Source organism: Oncorhynchus keta, chromosome 13 (assembly GCF_023373465.1).
Source record: "Oncorhynchus keta strain PuntledgeMale-10-30-2019 chromosome 13, Oket_V2, whole genome shotgun sequence".
NCBI lineage: Eukaryota > Metazoa > Chordata > Actinopteri > Salmoniformes > Salmonidae > Oncorhynchus > Oncorhynchus keta.
The window spans coordinates 19,912,899-19,937,727 of record NC_068433.1 but is presented as its reverse complement, the minus strand read 5'-3'; the positions used below and the strand labels follow the sequence as shown (position 1 = coordinate 19,937,727).

The 24,829-nt window shown below is 41.8% G+C and overlaps 1 protein-coding gene across 2 annotated transcripts in view; it reads right to left on the bottom strand.

Annotated features, from left to right (window-relative positions):
- The window catches only part of LOC118391988 (phospholipid-transporting ATPase ABCA1-like), a 291,273-nt gene that overhangs the window by 248,942 nt on the left and 17,502 nt on the right, over positions 1–24,829 (bottom strand). For both annotated transcript variants that reach the window (XM_052459513.1, XM_052459512.1), the window contains exons 3-7: positions 10,554–10,647; positions 7,586–7,727; positions 7,197–7,315; positions 3,488–3,615; positions 2,416–2,613 (exon numbers count right to left, since the gene is read on the bottom strand). In XM_052459513.1, the coding sequence (XP_052315473.1) occupies positions 2,416–2,613; positions 3,488–3,615; positions 7,197–7,315; positions 7,586–7,727; positions 10,554–10,647 (681 nt within the window). The remainder of the gene's footprint in view (positions 1–2,415; positions 2,614–3,487; positions 3,616–7,196; positions 7,316–7,585; positions 7,728–10,553; positions 10,648–24,829) is intronic.

Genomic DNA, 24,829 nt, shown 5'->3' with positions numbered 1-24,829 from the left:
TGCAAGGAGCTGTCCGTCTGCAAGGAGCTGTCAGTCTGCAAGGAGCTGTCAGTCTGCAAGGAGCTGCCAGTCTGCACGGAGCTGCCAGTCTGCAAGGAGCTGCCAGTCTGCAAGGAGCTGCCAGTCTGCAAGGAGCTGTCAGTCTGCACGGAGCTGTCAGTCTGCAAGGAGCTGCCAGCCTGCATGGAACAGCCAGAGCTGTCAGTCTGCATGAAGCAGCCAGAGATGTCAGTCTGCATGAAGCAGCCAGAGCTGTCAGTCTGCATGAAGCAGCCAGAGCTGTCAGTCTGCATGGAGCAGCCAGAGCTGTCAGTCTGCATGGAGCAGCCAGATCTGTCATTCTGCACGGAGCTTCCAGATCTGTCAGTCTGCCAGACTCTTCCAGATCCGCCAGTCAGCCAGACTCTTCTAGATCTGCCAGTCAACCAGACTCTTCCAGTACCGCCAGTCGGCCAGGATCTGCCAGTCGGCCAGGATCTGCCAGTCGGCCAGGATCCGCCAGTCAGCCAGGATCCGCCAGATCCGCCAGTCAGCCAGGATCTGGTAGATCTATCTACCTGCCTGAGCTTCCTCTCACTCCTGAGCTTCCTCTCACTCCTGAGCTTCCTCTCACTCCCGAGCTTTCTCTCACTCCCGAGCTTTCCCTCAGTCCCGAGCTGCCTCAGCCCCGAGCTGCCCTTCAGTCCCGATCTGCTCCTCAGTCCAGTGGGGTTCTTGGTGAGGACTACTAGGCCATGGTCGACGGCGAGGGTGGACTATCCAGGGACGCGAGGAGAGGAGACTAAGACATTGACTGAGTGGGGTCCACGTCCCGCGCCGGAGCCGCCACCATGGACAGACGCCCACCCGGACCCTCCCTATTGTTTTGAGGTGCGTTCGGGAGTCCGCACCTTAGCGGGGGGAGGGGTTCTGTCATGCCCTGGTCCAAGTATTTTGTGTTTATCTTTATCTATTGGGTCAGGCCAGGTTGTGGCATGGGTTTTTGTATGTGGGTGTGTATATATTAGGATTGTAGCTAGTGGGGTGATCTAGCAAAGTCTATGGCTGTCTGGAGTGGTTCTCAATCAGAGGCAGGTGTTTATCGTTGTCTCTGATTGGGAACCATATCTAGGCAGCCATATTCTTTGAGTTTGTTGTGGGTGATTGTCCTTAGTGTCCTTGTTCCTGTCTGTGTTAGTTTACACTAGTATAGGCTGTTTCGTTTTTCGTTACGTTCTTTGTTTTGTGGTGTTTGTATTTTAGATTCGTGTTACGTTTTGTTCATTAAACATGGATCGCAATCTACACGCTGCGTTTTGGTCCGACTCTCCTTCACACCTAGAAAACCGTTACAATTGTGTGGTTCCATGAGTTGAGTAACATAACTTCCATCCAGCCTCTTTAACAGAGCAAAAATCTCAGCTTCTCAGGCTTAGGGAAAATCTCTCACCTTGGGTTTATTCAAAAATACTTTTCCCCGACAGCCGTCCAAACCGTTATACCACCATGCCAACATATTGAGACAGATACACTCTCACATATTTCAAATGTGCAATAAACAACGCAGGTTAAGATGGTGATTGTCTTGGACAGTTTTGACCTTAGGATGCTCTGTTCGATGCAAGATTGAAAAAGTGAACTCACGGAGACTGTGAGATTCAGTAATGAAAATACTCCAGAGAAAATGATCTACAATATTAACCTAAATGATTGCCGACTCCACAATATTGTATAATATTGTATATATCCAATTCAATGCACTGTTGAGGCCCTTTGGTTTACTGCGAGCTAAAAGGAATAAGTAAGTAAGTCCAATTTAATGTTTTCTTTGCTTCTTAGAAACTATGCAGCTCAATAGAACTAAAATATGTATTATTATACCGCAGTATTAAGTTGAGTGTTACAGCTGCACAGGATGTGCCTGCAATTTGACAGTAACAAGCTCCAATTGACTACAGTCTAAGAACTCCTTATTTAGCCTTAATATGTGTTCCCTACTTGGTGACATGTGGATGTCTTGGACTGAAAATAGCCACTAATTGCAAATCACCAATATGCCACATGCCACAACCATCAGCCAGTGACTACCATAGATTTCAAACAATTCAGATCCAAAAGAGAGAAAAGGTCAGTGAAATACAATGCTGCTCCATTACATGCACTGTGTGTCACAGTGAAACAAACAACACAATGGAAGATGGAATCTGCATTACGGGAAACAGCGCCACTGTTATTGCATCGAGCAGTGTGGGTATTCTTCTGTTCTATCGCGTGTGCAATGATGTCAGAGGGAGAAACAAAACAGTGTCAGTTGTTTGCTGTAACATCTTTGTTGTTGTAATATCCCAAACGGACGTGGCCGTTTCACCATTAAGGATTCCAGGCATAAGGTAAATTGACAGCATTCAAGTTGTAAGCCTAATTCCAATTACTTACGTTGGTGAGCATCTTGCTTGTATTCAGGTTTTGTAGGAAAACTTCCTTGGCTCGTCTCATCTGTTGTGCTGGGAGGGAGCAGCTGACGTTCTGAAAGGCCTCCTTGTCAGACGCGCTGGTGAATTCCACATATCTATCAAGTGTTGTTCCATTGCAGAGGGTGGTTCTCAGGTCGTCCTGCCTTGAAATGCCCATCATCTTGTTAAAGGATATGAGGAGTGTCAGAAGTGAAAGAAACCTATCTGATTCAGTTTTCAGTTTTTGTACTTTGCACATGAGCAGACAGACACAGACAACACACACACGCTACCACCGGCCCACGCACACATTAGACAGTGAGTGGAGGAGATGGTGATCTCCTAATCCTTGTGCATTCTATCTGAACACCCTTGTCAGGGAATTGTGTACTGCCTGGCACACATAATTGTCTTCCTCCACATCTTCTGATATCAGTTGGAGCAGCGTTGGAATTTGTCGCTCATAGATCACACTTACAGTATAGCTTTATTTCACCCAAACACAAAGACAAAGGTCCCAGCCAGGTAAAGCAGTGTTCCTCAATCAACTACTGGGGGAACCCCAAGTATTCACACTTGGGAACCCCCAAGGCTAACACACCTGATTTTACTAATCAGGGACTTGGGGATTAGTCAAATGAGTTGAACCAGGTGTGTTAGTGCTGGGCTTGAAAATGATGTCCTTGCAATTCAGTGATATGTTCAATCATTTTGGGAGGTAGGTAGTAGCCTAGAGGTTGGAGAGGTCCCTGGTTTGAATCAACGGCTGGGTACTAAAAGAAGTGCAAGACTGCTCGTCTCTTATCCCAACTACAATCTCCAACCATTTTGCTCTTGAACAAGACATTTAAAAACTGGCTCTAGCGCCACTGCACCCTTGCTGAAAAGTCTGTGTTCGTGTGTTGTGTGGGCAAAGTGTTTAAGAGAAAAGCAGGCAAATAAAGTTGTGTTGTGTTTGTTAAGAGTGCAATGTTGTTTCCGGACCTTTCTGCACATATTTTGCATGCAGTACTATGACGTGAAATAAATGTGTGTGTGGCGTTTTGCTGACTCACCTCATTCCGGTGAATATTTGAGTTCATCAGACTGTTGACTACTGTCAATGGCATGGACAAGTTCTTCTTCAGATACGCGGTGAACATTTCATTGTCATTTAGGATACTTCTCAGAGGAATGGGCTGACCTTAAACAGGAAGGGAGAGAAGAGAACAAGTTGTGTTTTCACGTTAGAATGGATCTGGGGTGAAAACTATTTTTGAGGGAGCTGTGTCATTCTTTTGGGAAGATGGAATGCAATATACTCCCTAAAAGTGTCAAACATCAAAGATTGGGAGATATTTCTGAAAGTGGTGATGTTCCTTTCTCATGTTGTTGTTGACAGCATTAGGTGTAGAATTCCCCAGAGTGCTTTGCTTTGATTTGTTTACTCATCACTTTGGAGGGCATTGGGTCATAAACTACTGATGAATCAGAATTTAAATTGTATTGTACTCTCCAAGTGAATGTTGCAATAAAATGTGGATAAGAGCGAGGGAGGGTCGAACAGTTGAATTGTTTTAGTGAGAGCTCGCACATCATTGCTGAACGTGTATCAGTCAGTTAAGTAGCCATTTTGTGCTGATGATAATAATACATTACATTTCTATAGCACTTTTCATAACAATCTCAAAGTGCTTCAAAAGCAAAACAGTAAAAGCAGTACATCATCATGAGTAGCCTACCTATAGTTAGGTCAACCGATACATCATCATGAGTAGCCTACCTATAGTTAGGTCAACCGATACATCATCATGAGTAGCCTACCTATAGTTAGGTCAACCGATACATCATCATGAGTAGCCTACCTATAGTTAGGTCAACCGATACATCATCATGAGTAGCCTACCTATAGTTAGGTCAACCGATACATCATCATGAGTAGCCTACCTATAGTTAGGTCAACCGATACATCATCATGAGTAGCCTACCTATAGTTAGGTCAACCAATACATCATCATGAGTAGCCTACCTATAGTTAGGTCAACCAATACATCATCATGAGTAGCCTACCTATAGTTAGGTCAACCGATACATCATCATGAGTAGCCTACCTATAGTTAGGTCAACCAATACATCATCATGAGTAGCCTACCTATAGTTAGGTCAACCAATACATCATCATGAGTAGCCTACCTATAGTTAGGTCAACCGGTACATCATCATGAGTAGCCTAGCTTTAGTAAGGTCAACCAATAGAGGCCAAGTCTTTGAGTGCATGCATCCTCCAAAGATGGAGAGGGACAGTTCAGAGGAAGGGGGTCAGGGAGATGGTTGATAAAGATGGAGTCTGGTGACGATCATGTAGAGGGCTACTCTGGGAACCAGCCTGAGTCATGTAGCAACTGGACTTCTCCTCCTCCAGAATGTATGGTACCCACTTGGGTGATGCCTCAGCAGCTCTGGGAGCCAGAAAGCTCACCACACACAGTTCAGAGTAGGAGCCAGCTGTCCTCACTACGAGCCCAAGCTTCAAACGACTCTTCAATTTATATTTTCAAATGACCAGGAACCATCAACCAGGTGATACAAAAAAGCTGGTACAGTGTCCAGATGCATCATTCAAACAAAAACAATTAGCCAGCTAGCTATATATTCCCACTGATAGTCATGATTGCAGTGACAAAATCAAAACCAATCGACTGTTGAATGCAAACCTCCCCGCTTTGAATGAGAATGTAAGGGTGCAGCTCACAATCGAAATACATCCCAGTACTAGTTTCCTGTGCAGTGGTTAGCTACTAGGCTACATGGTTCGGTTAAGTATTCTAGAGTAAATAAATAGAACATAATGAAATCTGTTATGGAACTAATTTCAATATTGGTGGATATGCTAAGGACTTTTTTAACTTAAACGACAAGTAGAGCTACTCATACTATTAAAATACTCGTAATAATACTGTACTCTTACGAATAATATCCTTTTACTAACACTGTGACCTTACTAATACTATACTCTTACTATCACTATACTCTTACTACCATTATACTCTTACTATCACTTAACTCTTACTATCACTACACTCGTACTAGTACTACACTCTTCTAATACTACATTTTTAATAATACTACACCCTTACTATAACTACATTCTTACTAGCACTACACTCTTACTATCACCATACTCTTGCAATCACTATGATCTTACTAATAATACAGTGTTACTAATACTACACTCTTACTATCACTACACTCTTATTAATACTACACTCTTACCAATACTACACTATTGCTCTCACTATACTCTTACCAATGCTATACTATTACTGGTACTGTACCCTTACTGATACTCTTACTAATACTCATACTAATACTATACTATTACTACCACTATACTCTTTCTAGTACTATAATCATACTAATACCATACTCGTCCTATCACTATACTCTTACTGTCGCTATACTCTCACTATCACTATACTCTTAATATCACTATACTCATAGTAATACTATACTCTTACCAATACTGTACTCTTACTAATACTATACTAGTACTATCACTATAATCTTAATATCACTATACTCGTACTAGTACTATACTCATACAAATTCTATACTCTTACTAATGCTATACTCTTACTAATACTATACTCTGACTATCAATATACTCTTACCAATACTATACTCTTACTTGTACTATTCGCTTACTAATACTATACATATACTAATCTTATACACATGCTAATACTATACTCATACTACCACTATACTCTTGCTAACACTATACTCATGCTGCCACTATTCTCGTACTAATGCTATACACTTGCTAATACTATAACCATACTGCCACTATACTCTTGCTAATACTATACTCATACTACCACTATGCTCTTACAAATACTATACACTTACCAATAGTATACACTTATTACTACCTCTGTCATTATCATTGTAACACCACCAATAAGGTAGGACAACATTTCGCTAACATGTCAAAACCAAAAACATGCTCTCGCCTCCGACTGAACTTGGTTGCCGGACGAGATTGGCGTCCCCACCCTAGCACATTTAATCATCTCCGGTGAGAAGCACAATACAGTCACCTTTGCCATCCCTATCCCTTTGATATTCCTCTGCTTCTTGCTTGTCTTAATGACCTTTCGCCATCTCGCCTCAGACAGCGTATCCCATTAATTAAGCTGTGGCACAGATCTCTGATGGATTTAATCTTGTATATTACAAGCCCGCGACCCCAAAATGCAAATGTGGTTTTCAGTGTGGTGTTTGTGCGAGGCTCAACAATGGCCAAGCCCCCTTTTGCCTATTTGCAAATTAGTTGCCTTATGAAAATCTTAATATCATCAGGCTAAATGAGCCAAATGCAAAGTAACAACTTATAAAGATAAACGATCTGCCACTTCACACAGAAAATTGGATCATAAATAATCAGTTGTCATTGTTTTTCAAGGGATGTTGGAGAATAACAAAATTGTGAATAGGCTACTCTCGTTGATGGAGGACCTTGGTCAAATCCATGGCGAAGTGATTGTCAGTCTGGTAAAGTATTATACTGTTCAAATTACTGCTGAACCAGTAATTGGACAAGCTTTAAAAGCTTTATTATTCATGAGATTTTCAGGGTTTGGTTGAAGACTTAGTTTTGAACAGTGGGTACTGGATCGGTTGAGTTTGTGTGCCAAAGTAGATCACCACTCCAAAGGGCTCATGATTTTCCAGGGCCCTAAAACCAGTTTGAACAAGTTGAGTTGAAATGTTGAAATACTGTACCGTTTGCAGGGTTAGATGTCTGTATAATCAAAGCCCAATGGTCCACATCCTCTGAAAGCCTCTGGAATTTGGATCTGTTTGCCAGAAGTGACTGCAGCTCGATCAACATCCCAGCAATTCTGGTTAGACAGAGGAAGGTTGAAAAAAGTAACATTATTCAAGAAAAATCTTAAATAAACAAACAAACAAACTTGGCTAAATAAAGATAGCTATAACATTTTTTCACATATGTTATAACTCACATCCTAAAACAATATCAATGGCCAAATGAGCATCACAACCTACCATTATCAAGGTGAAATAATGTAAGTCAAACTAAGACATATTGAAGTACATTTGGAAATTGTCACTGTATGGAAATTGGTTGAAATGGTTGCCCTTCTACATACATGGAATTGTTGAAGTTGTTGACTTGTCCTGGTGCTTCTCCTGGCGTGGGATGGTTTACACAGGGGTTGCCTATGTTACACATCATGCCTTGAAGCCAAGGCAGCAAGCCGGAGGACGGCATGGCGTTATTTGGATAATGACCTGGAACCAGAAAGATCATTTCCTTTCATACATGACCACCAAAAAGTCCTCATCCTCCACTTTCCTTCAAAGATACATACTGCAGTCAGAGATAGAAGAGGAAGTGAGACCTTCTGCTCCCTAATTGTTTTTGTTTCGATGGAAGTCAAGGAACAAAGTAGACGAGACCCAGCTGCTATTGCATTGCGGAACTGACCATTTTTTTCATTGGTAAAGGCCATCTTAATTTATCCACCCGAATTGCTGGAATGTCCTCAGATGCTGGCTTCCATTTAGTGAATTGATTGGTGTGTGTCTGTGTGTTCTGTCTCAGCCATCTTAATATGGTCAGCTGATGACCACCTAACCCAATATTTTGCTGTTTTAATGCTAATTTCCTGAAATTCTACACATTTTGCCATGTCTTATGTGTGTTCATATGATAGCAGGGGTTCGTCTGAAGAGGGGTAAGGATCGGACCAAGATGCAGCATGGTAAGTGTTCATGACGATTTATTAAAACTAACTGAACATTGAAATACAAAACAATAAACGATGTGATGAAGACGAAAACCGAAACAGTACCTTGTGGTGACAAACACTCACACGGAAACAAACACCCAAAAACCAACAGTGTAACCCAGGCTACCTACAGTGGGGCAAAAAAAAGTATTTAGTCAGCCACCAATTGTGCAAGTTCTCCCACTTAAAAAGATGAGAGAGGCCTGTAATTTTCATCATAGAAAAAATCCAGAAAATCACATTGTAGGATTTTTAATTAATTTATTTGCAAATTATTGTGGAAAAAAGGTATTTGGTCACCTACAAACAAGCAAGATTTGTGGCTCTCACAGACCTGTAAGAGGCTCCTCCTCTGTCCTGGTCTTGTATGTCTTCCATTTCCTAATAATTGCTCCCACAGTTGATTTCTTCAAACCAAGCTGCTTACCTATTGCAGATTCAGTCTTCCCAGCCTGGTGCAGGTCTACAATTTTGTTTCTGGTGTCCTTTGACAGCTCTTTGGTCTTGGCCATAGTGGAGTTTGGAGTGTGACTGTTTGAGGTTGTGGACAGGTGTCTTTTATACTGATAACAAGTTCAAACAGGTGCCATTAATACAGGTAACGAGTGGAGGACAGAGGAGCCTCGTACAGGTCTGTGAGAGCCAGAAATATTGCTTGTTTGTAGGTGACCAAATACTTATTTTCCACCATAATTTGCAAATAAATTCATAAAAAATCCTACAATGTGATTTTCTCGATTTTTTTCCCCTCATGTTGTCTGTCATAGTTGAAGTGTACCTATGATGAAAATTACAGGCCTCTCATCTTTTTCAGTGGGAGAACTTGCACAATTGGTGGCAGACTAACTACATGTTTGCCCCACTGTAAGTATGATTCTCAATCAGAGACAACTAATGACACCTGCCTCTGATTGAGAAACATACTAGGCTGAACACAAAAACCAACATAGAAAGACAAACATAGACTGCCCACCTCAACTCACACCCTGACCATACTAAAATAAATAATAAAATAACAGAACTATGGTCAGAACGTTACAAAATCGGGACCCTCGGTCCATATTGACCACGTTCTGGGTCCAGATCCGGCCCACGGTACGCCTGTTGAGTTTGGGGGCTTTAGAGTATAAAGATTTGTGAGTTTATAGACATTTTTCGAAGCATCTATATTTTGGAAATACTTTATAAACTCAGCAAAAAAAGATACGTCCCTTTTTCAGGACCCTGTCTTTCAAAGATAATTCGTAAAAATCCAAATAACTTCACAGATCTTCATTGTAAAGGGTTTAAACATGGTTCCCATGCTTGTTCAATGAACCATAAACAATTAATGAACATGCACCTGTGGAATGGTCTTTAAGACACTAACAGCTTACAGACGGTAGGCAATTAAGGTCACAGTTATGAAAACTTAGGACACTAAAGCAGCCTTTCTACTGACTCTGAAAAACACCAATAGAAAGATGCCCAGGGTCCCTTCTCATCCCTGCTCACGTGCCTTAGGCATGCTGCAAGGAGGCATGAGGACTGCAGATGTGGCCAGGGAAATAAATTGCAATGTCCGTACTGTGAAACGCCTAAGACAGCACTACAGGGAGACAGGACGGACAGCTGATTGTCCTCGCAGTGACAGACCACATGTAACAACACCTGCACAGGATCGGTACATCTGAACATCACACCTGCGGGACAGGTACAGGATGGCAACAAGGGGAAGACATCTTCCTCCCTCATGTGGTACCCTTCCTGCAGGCTCATCCTGACATGATGCTCCAGCATGACAATGCCACCAGCCATACTGCTTGTTCTGTGCGTGATTTCCTGCAAGACAGGAATGTCAGTGTTCTGCCATGGCCAACGAAGAGCCCGGATCTCAATCCCATTGAGCACGTCTGGGATCTGTTGGATTGGAGGGTAAGGGCTATGGCCATTCCCCCCAGAAATGTTTAGGAACTTGTAGGTGCCTTGGTGGAATAGTGGGGTAACATCTCACAGCAAGAACTGGCAAGTCTGGTGCAGTCCGTGAGGAGGAGATGCACTGCAGTACTTAATGCAGCTGGTGGCCACACCAGATACTGACTGTAACTGTTGATGTTTACCCCCCTTTGTTCAGGGACACATTATTCCATTTCTGTTAGTCTCATGTCTGTGAAGCTTGTTCAGTTTTTGTCTCAGTTGTTGAATCTTGTTGTGTTCATACAAATACTTACAAAGTCTTCTGAAAATAAACGCAGTTGACAGTGAGAGAATGTTTCTTTTTTTGCTGAGTTCACATATAAAGCCTTTCTAAGTTGTCATTTGCTTAAAGTGGGACTGTTCTACTTACATCCGCCCTGATAAATGGGTTGATTGGTTGATCTCACCCTGACGAGGATTAAGAACAGGAAGAGAGGCCACAACAACTCCACCACCAGACGCACCTGCATTGAAGTTAAAGAAGAGAGATTGCCTCATGTTACATCATATCATATTATATCATATTACCTTGTGAATCCCATTCTAGTCATTCTGACACTTTTCTGAAAGATATAGTTAGTGTTATTGAAGAAGAGTTAGGGTCACCTTGTTTGTCATTGCAATAAAATACCCTGTACATTGAAATTGGCATGCCAAGTGCATAGACTTTGACAACAAATTACATATAATCTAATATGAATGACGTGTCATGCATTTTATGTTATGACCAGTAGAGGCTGCTGAGCGGAGAACCATGTGTTTGATGTATTTGATACCATTCCGCTGATTCCACTCCAGCCATTACCACAAGCCCGACCTCCTCTATTAAGGTGCCGTCATCCTCCTGTGGTTATGACACTTACTGTCCACGATATTTAAAGATGATTAAAGGGCATTTGGAACAAATACTATAGCCATCCATCTATGATTACGAAACACGCATCTCTGAAATAATAGAACTCAAAGTACAGTGACAAATCACAGAGTCGAGGTTTCAGTAAATTGCAGCACCTCTGCAAAATCACCTGTTTCAGTAAATTGCAGCACCTCTGCAAAATCACCTGTTATGTACGAATGTGCTTTTGAAATCATTAGGTATGGTTCAGTGAAGTTAATGAGGGTTCACTGGAGCGTGTGTGTGCATGTGTGTGCATGCGTAAAAGCGCCAATGTGTGTGTGTGTGTGTGCGTGCGTATTGGTGCCTTTGTGTGTGTGTGTGTGTGTGTGTGTGTGTGTGTGTGTGTGTGTGTGTGTGTGTGTGTGTGTGTGTGTGTGTGTGTGTGTGTGTGTGTGTGTGTGTGTGTGTGTGTGTGTGTGTGTGTGTGTGTGTGTGTGTGTGTGTCAAAGCATAGTCATTGCGGTGGAGTCGGCTTCTACATCACCATAGCTTTGAGCTTTTACCGAGGATGAGACTGCAAGCTCCACTGACTCCTCTACTACTTCGCCTGGCCAGAGCTTACTCACATCGTCTTCTCATACACTGGCTGCATCCCAAAATGTGCAATTTAATGGCACCATATTCCCGATTTAGGGCTTACCCATAAGGCTCTGGTCAAAAGTAGTGCACTACTGAGGGAATTGGGTATAATTTGGGACGCGGTCACACAGTCTATCCTGCTATAAATGGAATTTAAACCTGAGTGTCTGGACCCCTGGGTCCCTTCTCTTCGTTAATGTGTCCAGTTCACCACCCTCCTGCATCTCTCCCTACCACATCAAAGATATCAGCCTTTTATTCCAAATAACCCCAGGGAATGAAAAGGGGAGAAAAAACAAGTCACACAATGGAAGCTTGATGTGTTCCCTTTGAGTTTTTCTCTTACTCTATCTCTTCATTTGCCCTTTGTAGAGATGGCTAGTAACACTGTGAGCACAATCTCACCGTGGCGTGGGAGATTGGAGCCTTTTGAAACCCTCCTAGCTAATCAGAAGTTCAATGGGACTCTTGCCCTATGCTATCTCATTCTAATACCTATAGACTGGCCACCGATTCTGCAAGCTAGCTAATGTTGAACCAACACCTATATGCAGCTTGACTATATGTATACCATAGCAACCTGAGTAGCTCAGAGACAAGGTAGGAGGGCAATTTAGAACAACAGTCAAAGTGATCTCACAGCGTGAGCTGTCTACAGGCTTCGCAAAGAGCCAACTAGGGAGAACGGTGTTAAAACGCTACATCCGGCCTCAACTTTCCACCTCACCTCCTCATCTAGGCATTTATGTGTCCCTCAGCGTTTTCCCTCTCCCTCCCTCCACCTCCGCTGATCTCTTCTGCCGGTGTGTTCATCTCCCCCTTCTCTGCTGTGGAATAACCTAGCTGCTTAGAGGACTCAAAGCCAGCCCTAGCCTCAATTGTGCTGTGGCTCTCAATAGAGTCCATGGCCTTAAAAATCACCATTGCTGTTCCACTGACTGGATGTCTGTTGTTGTCAATCCTCTCAAATATGAATGACTTATTGTGTCTCTATGGCATGTGATTATTATTTCTTGTTGCTAAAATATATGCACACATACAAACTCTTTTAGGTTTCTGAATTAAGCCCAACGGTGTTGTGAGATGGTACTCAGCCAATACAGTAGTTGTTATTTAGGTGTTTTATTTGTTGTTACTGAGTGTTGTAGCTTCTCCGATGCTGTGACATGGACTTACAGTCCATAGATTTCAAGAGAATTTAAATGAGCCACACCTATTGGATATGGTTACTACAGTACATAATATGTATCTGTTGCTCAACAATGTAATACGGTATGTAACCAAAGTCAAAGCTGAGTATCAATATGAAACCACCATTTATTGAGGGATGTCTTAGGTAATTTCACATCTCTTCCATTTTCCTCAGCTTTACATGTGTCAGGGAAATTGTGGTACCACTGAGAATGTGAATTATCATAATATATTCCACAGTATCAGAGGAAAGACAGAAGGATCAAATACAATTTAATTGTCACATGTGCCATATACAACTGGTGTAGACTTTATCGTGAAATGCTTGCCTTCCTAACAATGCAGAGTTTAAAAAATAAAATAGTAACACAAGAGGAATAAAATAAAATACACAATACCAGTACCAGATCAATGTGGAGCTATATACAGGGAGTACCAGTGCAGAGGTACAAGATATTTGAGATAGATGTGTACATGAAGGCAGAGTAAAGTGACTAGGCATCAGGTTAGATAATAATAAGAGTAAAATAAAGAACAGAGTAGCAGCAGCAAATGATGAGTGCAAAAGTGTGTGCATATGTGCATATGTAGTGTATATGAATGTGTGTGGGGTATGACAATATTGTATGCCCTTTCAAAAGAAAAAAACAACAGCCATGGATGACGGAACAACTAAAAACGGCCACCAAGAAAATGCAACAAATATTTCACAGGAAAGGGAAAACGGAGAAATCTTTTTTAAAAACTAGAAATGCTGTTCAAAAGCTCATCCGAGGGGCAAAGAAAAGAAAAACTACTACACAAATGAAATTCAAGCCCTCAAAAATAAGAACCCCCAAAAAGTGCGGGGCTTCATCAACAAAGTGCTTTGTAGTTCAAAATCATCTGGAGAGACGATACAGATTGACTGTGTGGAAAAATGACGAGGAACTAGGAAATACAACCTTCACTGTTTTTCCTCTTCCGAGGCCTGTTGGGGAAGGAGAACTACGCAACATTGGACAAATGAAACAAGGTCTTTCAAGACTCCGTCTAAAGAAAGCAAGGGGTCCAGATGGTATCCCCCTGGTTACTGAAGGAATTTTCTGAGGATCTATCATGAGTGGTCACTCACTCACTTACAATAGGGCTCAGTTTCTACAGTGTGGAAGACTGTCAACATCTGCCCCATTCCTAAGGTCCCCAGCCCTGGATAGAAAAGTGATTGGAGACCAATCTCTCTGACATTTTGTCTGGGTGAAGTCCAGGAAATTCTCATTGCCAAGAAGCTGTTACCATTTGCCCTTGAAGAATGCAAAAACCAGTATGCATACTTGCCTGAACACAGCACAACAAATGCGCTGATCAGAGCCGGACACACATGGCTTATGGAGACAGACTCAAAGCAGCCGATAATGGTCTGGGTTCTGCTGGCGGACATGTCAAAGGCTTTTGATCGTGGTAACCATGCTAAACTCCTCCTGCATCTGGCCAGTCTGGGTCTGTGTCCAAGGCAACTCACCTGGCTTCACAGCTATATAACAGGGAGAACACAGAGGGTGATGGCAAATGGAATTTACAGCTCATGGACAGAGGTAACATCTGGGGTCCCACAGGGTGGGGTCGTCTCGTCTTACCTCTTACTGCTTCACATGTCCACTCAGAGAGTCATATTTGAGGATACACTGGACACCTGCTACGCCAATGACATTGGGCTGTCCTGTGATTTAAGGCTAGTCAACATTGAAAATGACACCTCAACGGAAGAGGAGGGAAAACTGGAGGATTGGACAGTAGAGAACCACATGCTTCTTAATGGAAAGAAGTCTGTCAAACTAAGAATCTGCTTCTCCCAAAATCCTCCACAAACAGCTCCACTAATAATAGGTGGACAGGCTGTTCCAGTTGGAAAAACACAAAATAACAAGGCTTCCAATAGGACAACCAACTCATTGGGGAACAACATACTGACCAGACAGTGAAAGAGGCTTCACGTTATCTCCATTTCCTGACTGTGATGGCAAGAAACGGCCTTCCCGCTGATGATCTTGTCGAAATCTACACCACTCTGATCCAACCATGCCTGGAGAATGCCCAGACTCGTCAGTCTATTCTTGTTCTGAGAAATGAAGGCTATTCCATGCGGGAAATTGCCAAGAAACTGAAGATCTTGTACAATGCTGTGTACAACTCCCTTCACAGAACAGCGCAAACTGGCTCTAACCAGAATAGAAAGAGGAGTGGGAGGCCACGGTGCAATACAGAGCAAGAGGACAAGTACATTAGAGTGTCTAGTTTGAGAAACAGACACCTCACAAGTCCTCAACTGGCAGCTTCATGAAATTGTACCTGCAAAACACCAGTCTCAACGTCAACAGTGAAGAGGTGAATCCGGGATGCTGGCCTTCTAGGCAGAGTTCCTCTGATCAGTGTTCTTTTGCAAATTATAATATTTTCTTTTTATTGGCCAGTCTGAGACATGGCTTTTCTTTGCAACTCTACCTGGAAGGCCTGCATCCCAGAGTCACCTCTTCACTCTTGACATTGAGACTGGTGTTTTGTGGGTACTATTTAATGAAGAATAGACTGACGAGTTTCAGAAGAAAGCTCATTGTTTCTGGTAATTTTGAGCCTGTAATCGACCCACAAATGCTGATGCTCCAGATACTCAACTAGACTAAAGAAGGCCAGTTTTATTGCTTCTTTAATCAGGGCAACAGTTTTCAGTTGTGCTAACGTAATTGCAAAAGGGTTTCCAAATGATCAATTAGACTTTTAAAATTATAAACATGGATTGGCTAACACAACGTGCCATTGGAACATAGGTATGATGGTTGCTATTAATGGGTCTCTGTATGCCTATGTAGATATTCCATTTTAAAAAATCAGCTACAATAGTCATTTACAATATTAACAATGTCTACACTGTATTTTTGATCAATTTTAAAGGACAAAAGAACAGCTTTCTTTCAAAAACAAGGACATTTCTAAGTTTACATACACTTAGGTTAGAGTTATTAAAACTCATTTTTCAACAACTCCACAAAGTTCTTGTTAACATACTATAGCTTTGGCAAGTCAGTTAGAACATCTACTGTATGCATGACACAAGTAATTTTTCCAACAATTGTTTACGGACAGATTATTTCACATATAATTCACTGTATCACAATTCCAGTGGGTCAGAAGTTTATATACAATAAGTTGACTGTGCTTTTAAACAGATTGGAAAATTCCAGAAAATGATGTCATGGCTTTAGAAGCTTCTGATCATTTGAGTCAATTGGAGGTGTACATGTGGATGTATTTCAAGGCCGACCTTCAAACTCAGTGCCTCTTTGCTTGACATCATGGGAAAATCAAAAGAAATCAGCCAAGACATCAGAAAAAAATGTGTAGACCTCCACAAGTCTGGTTCATCCTTGGGAGCACTTTCCAAACGCCTGAAGGTACCATGTTCATCTGTACAAACAATATTACGCAAGTATAAACACCGTGGGACCACGCAGCTGTCATACCGCTCAAGAAGGAGATGTGTTCTGTCTCCTAGGGATGAAAATACTTTGGTGCGAAAAGTGCAAATCAATCCCAGAACAACAGCATACAACAGCAAAGGACTAACAGCAAAGATGCTGGAGGAAACAGGTACAAAAGTATCAATATCCACAGTAAAATGAGTCCTATATCGACATAACCTGAAAGGCCGCTCAGCAAGGAAGAAGCCACTGCTCCAATACCGCCATAAAAAAGCCAGACTATGGTTTGCAACTGCACATGGGGACAAAGATTGTGCTTTTTGGAGAAATGTCCTTTGGTCTGATGAAATAAAAATAGAACTGTTTGGCAATAATGACCATTGTTATGTTTGGAGGAAAAAGGGGGAGGCTTGCATGCCGAAGAGCACCATCCCAAACGTGAAGCACAGGGCTTTCAGCATCATGTTGTGGGGGTGCTTTGCTGCAGGAGGTACTGGTGCACAAAATAGACATCATCATGAGGAAGGAAAATTATGTGGATATATTGAGGCAATATCTCAAGACATCAGTCTGGAAGTTAAGCTTGGTCGCAAATGAGTCTTCCAAATGGACAATGACCCCAAGCATACTTTCGAAGTTGTGGCAAAATGGCTTAAGGACAAGAAAGTCAAGGTATTGGAGTGGCCATCACAAACTACTGACCTCAATCCTATAGAACATTTGTGGGCAGAACTGAAGAAGCGTAGCTGGGCAAGGAGGCCTACAAACCCGACTCAGTCACACCAGCTCTGTCAGGAGGAATGGGCATGTGACCAAATACTAATTCAGTATGTAAACTTCTGACCCTTTGGTAATGTGGTGAAAGAAATAAAAGCTGAAATAAATAATTCTCTCCGGTTATTCTGACATTTCACATTCTTGCAATAAATTGGTGATCCTAACTGACCTAAGATAGGGAATTGTTACTAGGATTAAATGTCAGGAATTGTAAAAAACTGAGTTCAAATATATTTGGCTAATGTGTATGTAAACTTCTGACTTCAACTGTATATAGTCTAATGAGTGCTTCAAGAGAGTCAGGGCATATTGTTTGGGTGTTCGGGAATTCGGATGACTGACGTGCCCAAAGTAAACTGCCTGTTTCTCAGGCCCAGAAGCTAGGATATGCATATAATTGGTTGTATGGGATAGAAACTACTCTGACGTGTTAAAATAATGTCTGTGAGTATAACAGAACTGATATGGCAGGCGAAAACCTGAGGAAAATCCATCCAGAAATGTTTGTTTTGAGGTGACTGGCTCCCATATTGCAGTTCCTATGGCTTCCACTAGATGTCAACAGACTTTAGAAAGGGCTTCAGGCTTGTTTTTTGAAATATGAGCTAGAATTTGTAGTTTTTCAAAGTGGCTCTCATTTGGACTGTAGTCTTGTGGAGCGCGTGGATGAGGGCGCGCACTTCGTTATTTATCTATTTATCTATATCTATCTATCTATTCTCCTTCTTAAGTTTTATCGTTTATTTACATATTAGCGTACCTGAGGATTGATTAGAATCGTTGTTTGACTTGTTTGGATGAAGTTTACTGGTAACTTTTGAGATTCCTTTGTATGCATGTTCAACGAGTGGAACCGGTTGATTACTGAATCATCGCTGCAACTAAAGTGATAATTTTGGGATATAAAGAACAAAACGACCATTTGATGTGTAGCCGGGACTCTTGGGATTGCAAACAGAGGAAGATCTTCTAAGGTAAGGGATTTATTTTATTGCTATTTCTGACTTTTGTGATGCCTGTGCTGGTTTGGAAAATGTTTTTAATGCTTTTGTGTGTGGTATGCTTTCGCCTTGACGCCTTTTTGAAATCTGACAAAGCAGATGGATAAACAAGAAGTTAAGTGTTTAAATTATGTAGGACACTTGTATGTTCATGAATGTTTAATATCACGATTTTGTCATATGAATTTGGTGCGCTCCAGTTTCACCGGATGTTGTCGATTTTGATCCCTATAACAGGATCCGTGCATAAGAGGTTGCTTGGAGATTCGAACCAGCGACCTTTCGATTACTGTCCCAACACTATAACCACTATAGACTACCTGCCGCTTTAAACTAGCTTATTTGTGAATAGGTAACCTCTCACTATGAAATTATGTGAAATAATGTACAATACAATCAGTTTAATGCCTGTTATAAAATCCCCAAATGCTTGGTGAGAGATTAATTTAATTGGACATTAACCCCTAAAATACCCTTTCTCCTCCCATCCAGTTTCTGCTAGCCAATATCCCCTTTGTTTCTTTCCCTGACATATAATCTGTGCACAATATCTATGTTGTCTTCGACGACATTCCACGGAACAAGCCGCACACAGAGCCCTTCATGATTGCCATGAAATAACATCTTTGTCATCTTCTTAACACGATTAATAAGAGAATGCTTCAGCTACAAAACAAGATTTGTCAAGCCTCAAATGACATGTTGTCAGTATCGATTATAAAGTCAAAACTTTATTAAAAAGCTGATTTAAAAACTTTCTATGTAGTCTTTTGTTCTCTGCTGGAATGAGGCCCACCCTACTGTGCTTTATCCACAGGGAGCCTGGTGTACTGGTGGATGGATTTTCTCAACACTGTCCCCATGGTAAAGTCAAAACAACCATGTGATTGACATTGACTGAAAAGAATAAGGGCCATACTGTATCTACACCAAACAATGAAACTGCCCTGGAGACAGTTTAGTTTCTATGACAACGAGCTCTGTTTATGGCAACATCTCTCTTGTTTAGTACCAGGTCCATATATTTAGCTAGTAACATACAGAGAAAGAACTGCCAGATGCGTCATAATAGCCCGGAAGTAAAGTCACATTGAGAGCCAAATTTGAAATGGAATACAATGAGTACATTGAGTAGGGTGGGGAAAAAATGAATTAAAACATGATTTAAATGTATTTTCAGAAAGGCTGTTGTCCCCATTCAACTAATACCTTAAATATATAGTCATGGTAGTGGTGAGCTATTTTATAGTTATTTCATGGGTCCATTATTTTCCCATTTAGGTCTTATAGCAGCCCTATATTTTTGGAAGCCCCGGTGTAAAGTGGAGGAATGGCAGAGCAGACTGTCATAGGATGCTAAATATTTTCACGTGCAACTTTGAATTACAATTTAAGAGGACAATTGCTTCTCTCGTGGAAAAAAATCTCACATCTGTGCGTGAAGTTGTTTCCCTGTATATCGCGTTGTTTCCATTCCACAGATCACTGGTGCACAGGCCTACATTGTATCATTTCGCTTGATTGTGAGAACCACAACTACTTTCAAGTTTCGCACTGTATGTTTTTGAAGATTTGTATAGGTGGCAGGTAGACTAGTGGTTGAAGTGTTGGGACAGCATCTGAAAGGTTGCTTGATCAAATTCCATAGCTGACAAGGTAAAAATCTGCCGTTCTTCCCCCGAACAAGGCAGTTAACCCATTGTTCCTAGGCTGTCGTTGTAAATAAAAATGTGTTCTTAACTAACTTGCCGATTTAAATAAAAAAATGTCACTGGAGTGGCCTACTGTTGCATTTTCTTCACTGCATCTAAATGGATTGGATCGTCCTCACCTACTGAACGAATACCCTATACAGCGCAAAGCCTATATGATCTCCAGCCCAGACAACCCACTCTACCACTGCTCTGATCTCCCATCAGCTCAGAGAAATCAGCCAATTAAATGTTGCGCACATGCTTTGGGGGGAGTTTCATCCCCATATGTTGTTGTTTCTTTCCTGCTGTGTTTTCTATGTTTTGTTCAGGCCTATGTTATATGTGAGATGTGCTAAGATTTCCTCTTGCCGGACAAACATCAGAATCGGAATCACAGTTTTTTTTCACTTTTCTATATGATTCAAATTCATTGATATAGTTTCATTCAATCAAAGTTAAATGCTGATATTGTTTTCTCCTTCATGGCATGAGGAGTGATAGCACATATAATGAAGAGACCTTAGGCTATAAGATAACATTGATTGGATTCTTTCTCTCGTTGATATGTTTCACACCTTCCCATTCCAGAGTCAAATACACATTTGAGTTACACACACGGGGACTCAGAAAATTGTAAAGGCATAACGTTCGGAAACAAGAATCTCAAACTACAGTGGTTACTAAAGGATGCATACAGTGCCTTCGTAAAGTACTCAGACCCCTTGACTTTTTCCACATTTTGTTAAGTTACAGCCTCATTCTTAAATTGATTAAATAAATAAAGACTCCTCAGCTATCTACACACAATACCCAATAATGACAAAGTGAAAACAGATCATTTATTTTTTGGTGCAAATTTATTACAAATTAAAAACAGATCAACCTTAATTACATAAGTATTCAGATCCTTTGCTATGAGATTGGAAATTGAGCTCAGGTACATCCTGTTTCATTGATGATCCTTGGAATGTTATTACAACTTCATTGGAGGCCACCTGTGTTAAATTCAATTGATTGGTCATGATTTGGAAAGGCACAAACCTGTCTATATAAGGTCCCACAGTTAACAGTGCATGGCAGAGCAAAAACCAAGCCATGAGGTCAAAGGAATTGTCCGTAGAGCTCCCAGATAGGATTGTGTTGAGGCACAGGTCTGGGGAAGAGTACCAAAACATGTCTGCAGCATTGAAAGTCCCCAAGAACACAGTGACCTCCATCACTCTTAAATGGAAGAAGTTTGGAACCACCAAGACTCTTCCTAGAGTTGGCCACCCATCCAAACTGAACAATCGGGGGAGAAGGGCCTTGGACAGGGAGGCGACCAAGAACCCGATGATCACTCTGACAGAGCTCTAGAGTTTCTCGGTGGAGATGGGAGAATCTTCCAGAAGGACAACCATCTCTGCTGCACTTCACCAATCAGAACTTTTTGTAGAGTGACCAGACGGAAGCTACTCCTCAGTAAAAGGCACTTGACAGCCCACTTGGAGTTTGCCAAAAGGCCCCTAAAGGACTCTCAGACCATGACAAACAAGATTCTCTGGTCTGATGAAACCAAGATTGAACTGAAAGCCAAGCTTTATGAAAGCCAAGCTTTATGTCTGGAGGAAACCTGGCACCATCCCTACGGTGAAGCATGGTGGTGGCAGCATCATGCTGTGGGGATGTTTTTCAGCGGCAGGAACTGGGAGACTTGTCAGGATCAAGGCAAAGATCAACGGAGCAAAGTACAGAGAGATCCTTGATGAAAACCTGCTCCAGAGCCCTCAGGACCTCAGACTGGGGTGAAGGTTCACCTTCCAACAGGACAATGACATTAAGCACACAGCCAAGACAATGCAGGAGTGGCTTTGGGACAAGTCTCTGAATGTCCTTGAGTGGCCCAGTCAGAATCCAGACTTAAGACCGATCTAACATCATTAGAGAGCAATGCTTCCCATCCAACCTGACAGAGCTTGAGAGGATCTGCAGGGAATAATGGGAGAAACTCCCCAAATACAGGTGTACCAAGCTTGTAGCGTCATCCCCAAGAAGACTGGAGGTTGTAGTTGTTGCCAAAGGTGCTTCAACAAAGTACTGAGAAAAAGGTCTGAATACTGTTTTGTCTTTGTCATTATTGGGTATTATGTGTAGATTGATTGATTTCGTTTTTTTTTTTTAATGAATTTTAGAATAAGGCTGAAACCTAACAAAATGTGGAAAAAGTCAAGGGGTCTGAATACTTTCCTAAGGAACTGTAAACAGAAGCAAGCACCAACAGTTGGATAAAAGTGTAAATAGAAACGATTGAATCTCCGATTGAATTCTTTGCAAACAGCGTCAGTTTCACTGCAAACAAGACACACAGGTTTGGCATTGGAGAAATACCGTAAGATTCATATATTTTAATAGAGCAGTGATTTTACCAATGTAATCACATCTAAATGATTATGTTCTTGCCATACAGTTGATTAGTACAGAAGTCTAGAAAGGATATATGAAATAAACAATTATTCCCTGGTTTTAATGAGATGACAAGATCATTTTCTTGTGATCACCACATAACAAAAGTTATTTTGTTGAGGTCACGAGATAAACTCTGTAAACAGGAGTGGACAATATAGATGACAGATTGACAGTATGGCTGAGGCAGCAGAGCCCATGGTGTATCAGCGCATCCATTTATTTTTTGTGCATTATAGATAAGGATTGGCCGGGTTACGGCTTACCAGAGCCATAGTGTGAGAAGTACAATCATATCTCCATCCAGAGGGAGTGCATCAAAGGACAAGGAGACATCACTATAGTGTCCCGGGGCCTTATTACTTACAGTGCTTTGCAAAAGTATTCATCCCCCTTGGCATTTTTCCTATTTTGTTGCATTACAACATGTAATCTAAAATTATTTTTATTTGGATTTTATGTCATGGACATACACAAAATAGTCCAAATTGGTGAAGTGAAATGAAAAAAATAAGTTTTTTCAAAAAATTATAAAAAATAAAAAACGGAAAAGTGGTGCATGCATATATATTCACCCCCTTTGCTATGAAGCCCCTAAATAAGATCTGGTGCAACCAATTACCTTCAGAAGTCACATAATTAGTTAAATAAAGTCCACCTGTGTGAAATCTAAGTGTCACATGATCTCAGTATATACTGTATACACCTGTTCTGAAAGGCCACAGAGTCTGCAACACCATTAAGCAAGGGGCACCACCAAGCAAGCGGCACCATGAAGTACAGATCAGGTTTGGGTTATAAAAAAATATCAGAAACTTTGAACATCCCATGGACCACCAACTTGTCATGAGACGGCTGCCCTCCAAAACTCAAGGACCAGGCAAGGAGGGCATTAATCAGAGAGGCATCAAAGAGACCAAAGATAACCCTGAAGGAGCTGCATAGCTCCACAGCGGAGATTGGAGTATCTGGGGGAGGAGGGAATCAGCATTATGGAGGACAAATTGTGGGCTGTCGAAGACTGGCCCATCCCCACCAACCAGCAGCAGCTGAAGAGCATCCTGGGCCATGGCATTATACTACTGGAGGATTGTATGGGGCTTCTTCAGCGTTGTCGCTCCCCTAAGCCGCCTGCTACAGAAGGACCAGTCCTTCTCACGACAGCAGAGTGCCAGGAGGCCTTGAAAACCCTCAAGCATGCACTGATCGAGGCCCCTGTGCTCGTGCCCCCTGACCCCACTGTGACCTGTATCCTGGACACAGATGCGAGCAATGTGGGCATGGGTGGGGTGCTGGCCCAGGGCCAGAAAGGGAGACAGTAGTGGCGTACTTCAGCAAGACATTCAAAAAGCAAAAGCACCGCTACCGTGTCACCCGGTGAGAGCTCCTCGCTGTAGTGGAGTCCATCAAACACTTCAACTACTACCTGTGTGACCTGCCCTTCACTGTAAGGACTGGCCAGTCTGCTCTCCAGTGGCTCATGTCTTTCATGCCTCACCAATTAAGGTGCCACCAACCTCCTGTGAAGTGGACACTCTCCCCCCATCCCAACCGCACAAACAAAGGAGACCACTGGGTCACTTCCGGGACTTTTTTCCACCCCGCTCCATGTATTTAATGTATACCATTTTAAATTTGGCTCCCAACGCGGCTAGTTCCGGGGGTATTGTGACGCATCTGATAGTTTCTTCTCTGTATGTTCCTAGATATTTTGAGAGTTAGGCTAACTTTTAGAACTGTTAATATTGTTCACATTTTAGATGTTCAGTTACGAAGGGATCCCGGATAGCAATGGCCATAATGGGTCTCTCTCTTTAGTCAGTATAGTCTGTTCCCTTATGGCTGGTTGGTGATATCACAGACTATTATATGGCCTATACATCATTAGCTGCTACATTAGGCTTGTGTGAGAGAGAGGGTTGTGTGTGTAATGAGAGTGAGGTGAGGAGCTAACGACTAGGGTTGGGGGAATTTGCCAGGGATAATGGGAGTTGAACCTTTAACCTGAGCCTGACACAGAGTCCTGACATTCATTACACACTTCAGAAGCCTTTTTAAACCTCAAATACACAACAAGTTTTACATTTACTGCATCACAGGAAATTTCTCCTGCAACCGGGTGATGAAATTAATTTGAGACACAGTTTTCTACAGTAGGAAAATAATCCTGAAGCAACAGGAAATGTGAATTATTGCGTGGAAATCAAGTCTGAAATGTAAAAGTGGAAATGACAAAATCCCGAAGCTTTTTTAAACCTCAAATACACTACAAGTTCGACATTTCCTGAAAGTTCTCCTGCAACAGGGTGATCCAATTATAATCCTACATCTGTATGTAGTTTTGTATTAGATGAGAAGATGAGGATGGATCTTCAATGTTACATAGTTGTCAACAAGGGTGTCAGGTAGCCTAGCGGTTAAGAGCATTGGTGAGGTGAGAAATCTGCTGATACTTGAGCAAGGCACTTAACCTTATTTGCTCCCTTAAGATTCTCTGGATAAGAGTGTCTGCTAAATTACTCAAATTTGACATTACAGTCAAAGCTGTGTATTGAAATTCAGCTGGTCACAAATTTGGGATGTCACACTCCAACCTTGGCTAAGATGAG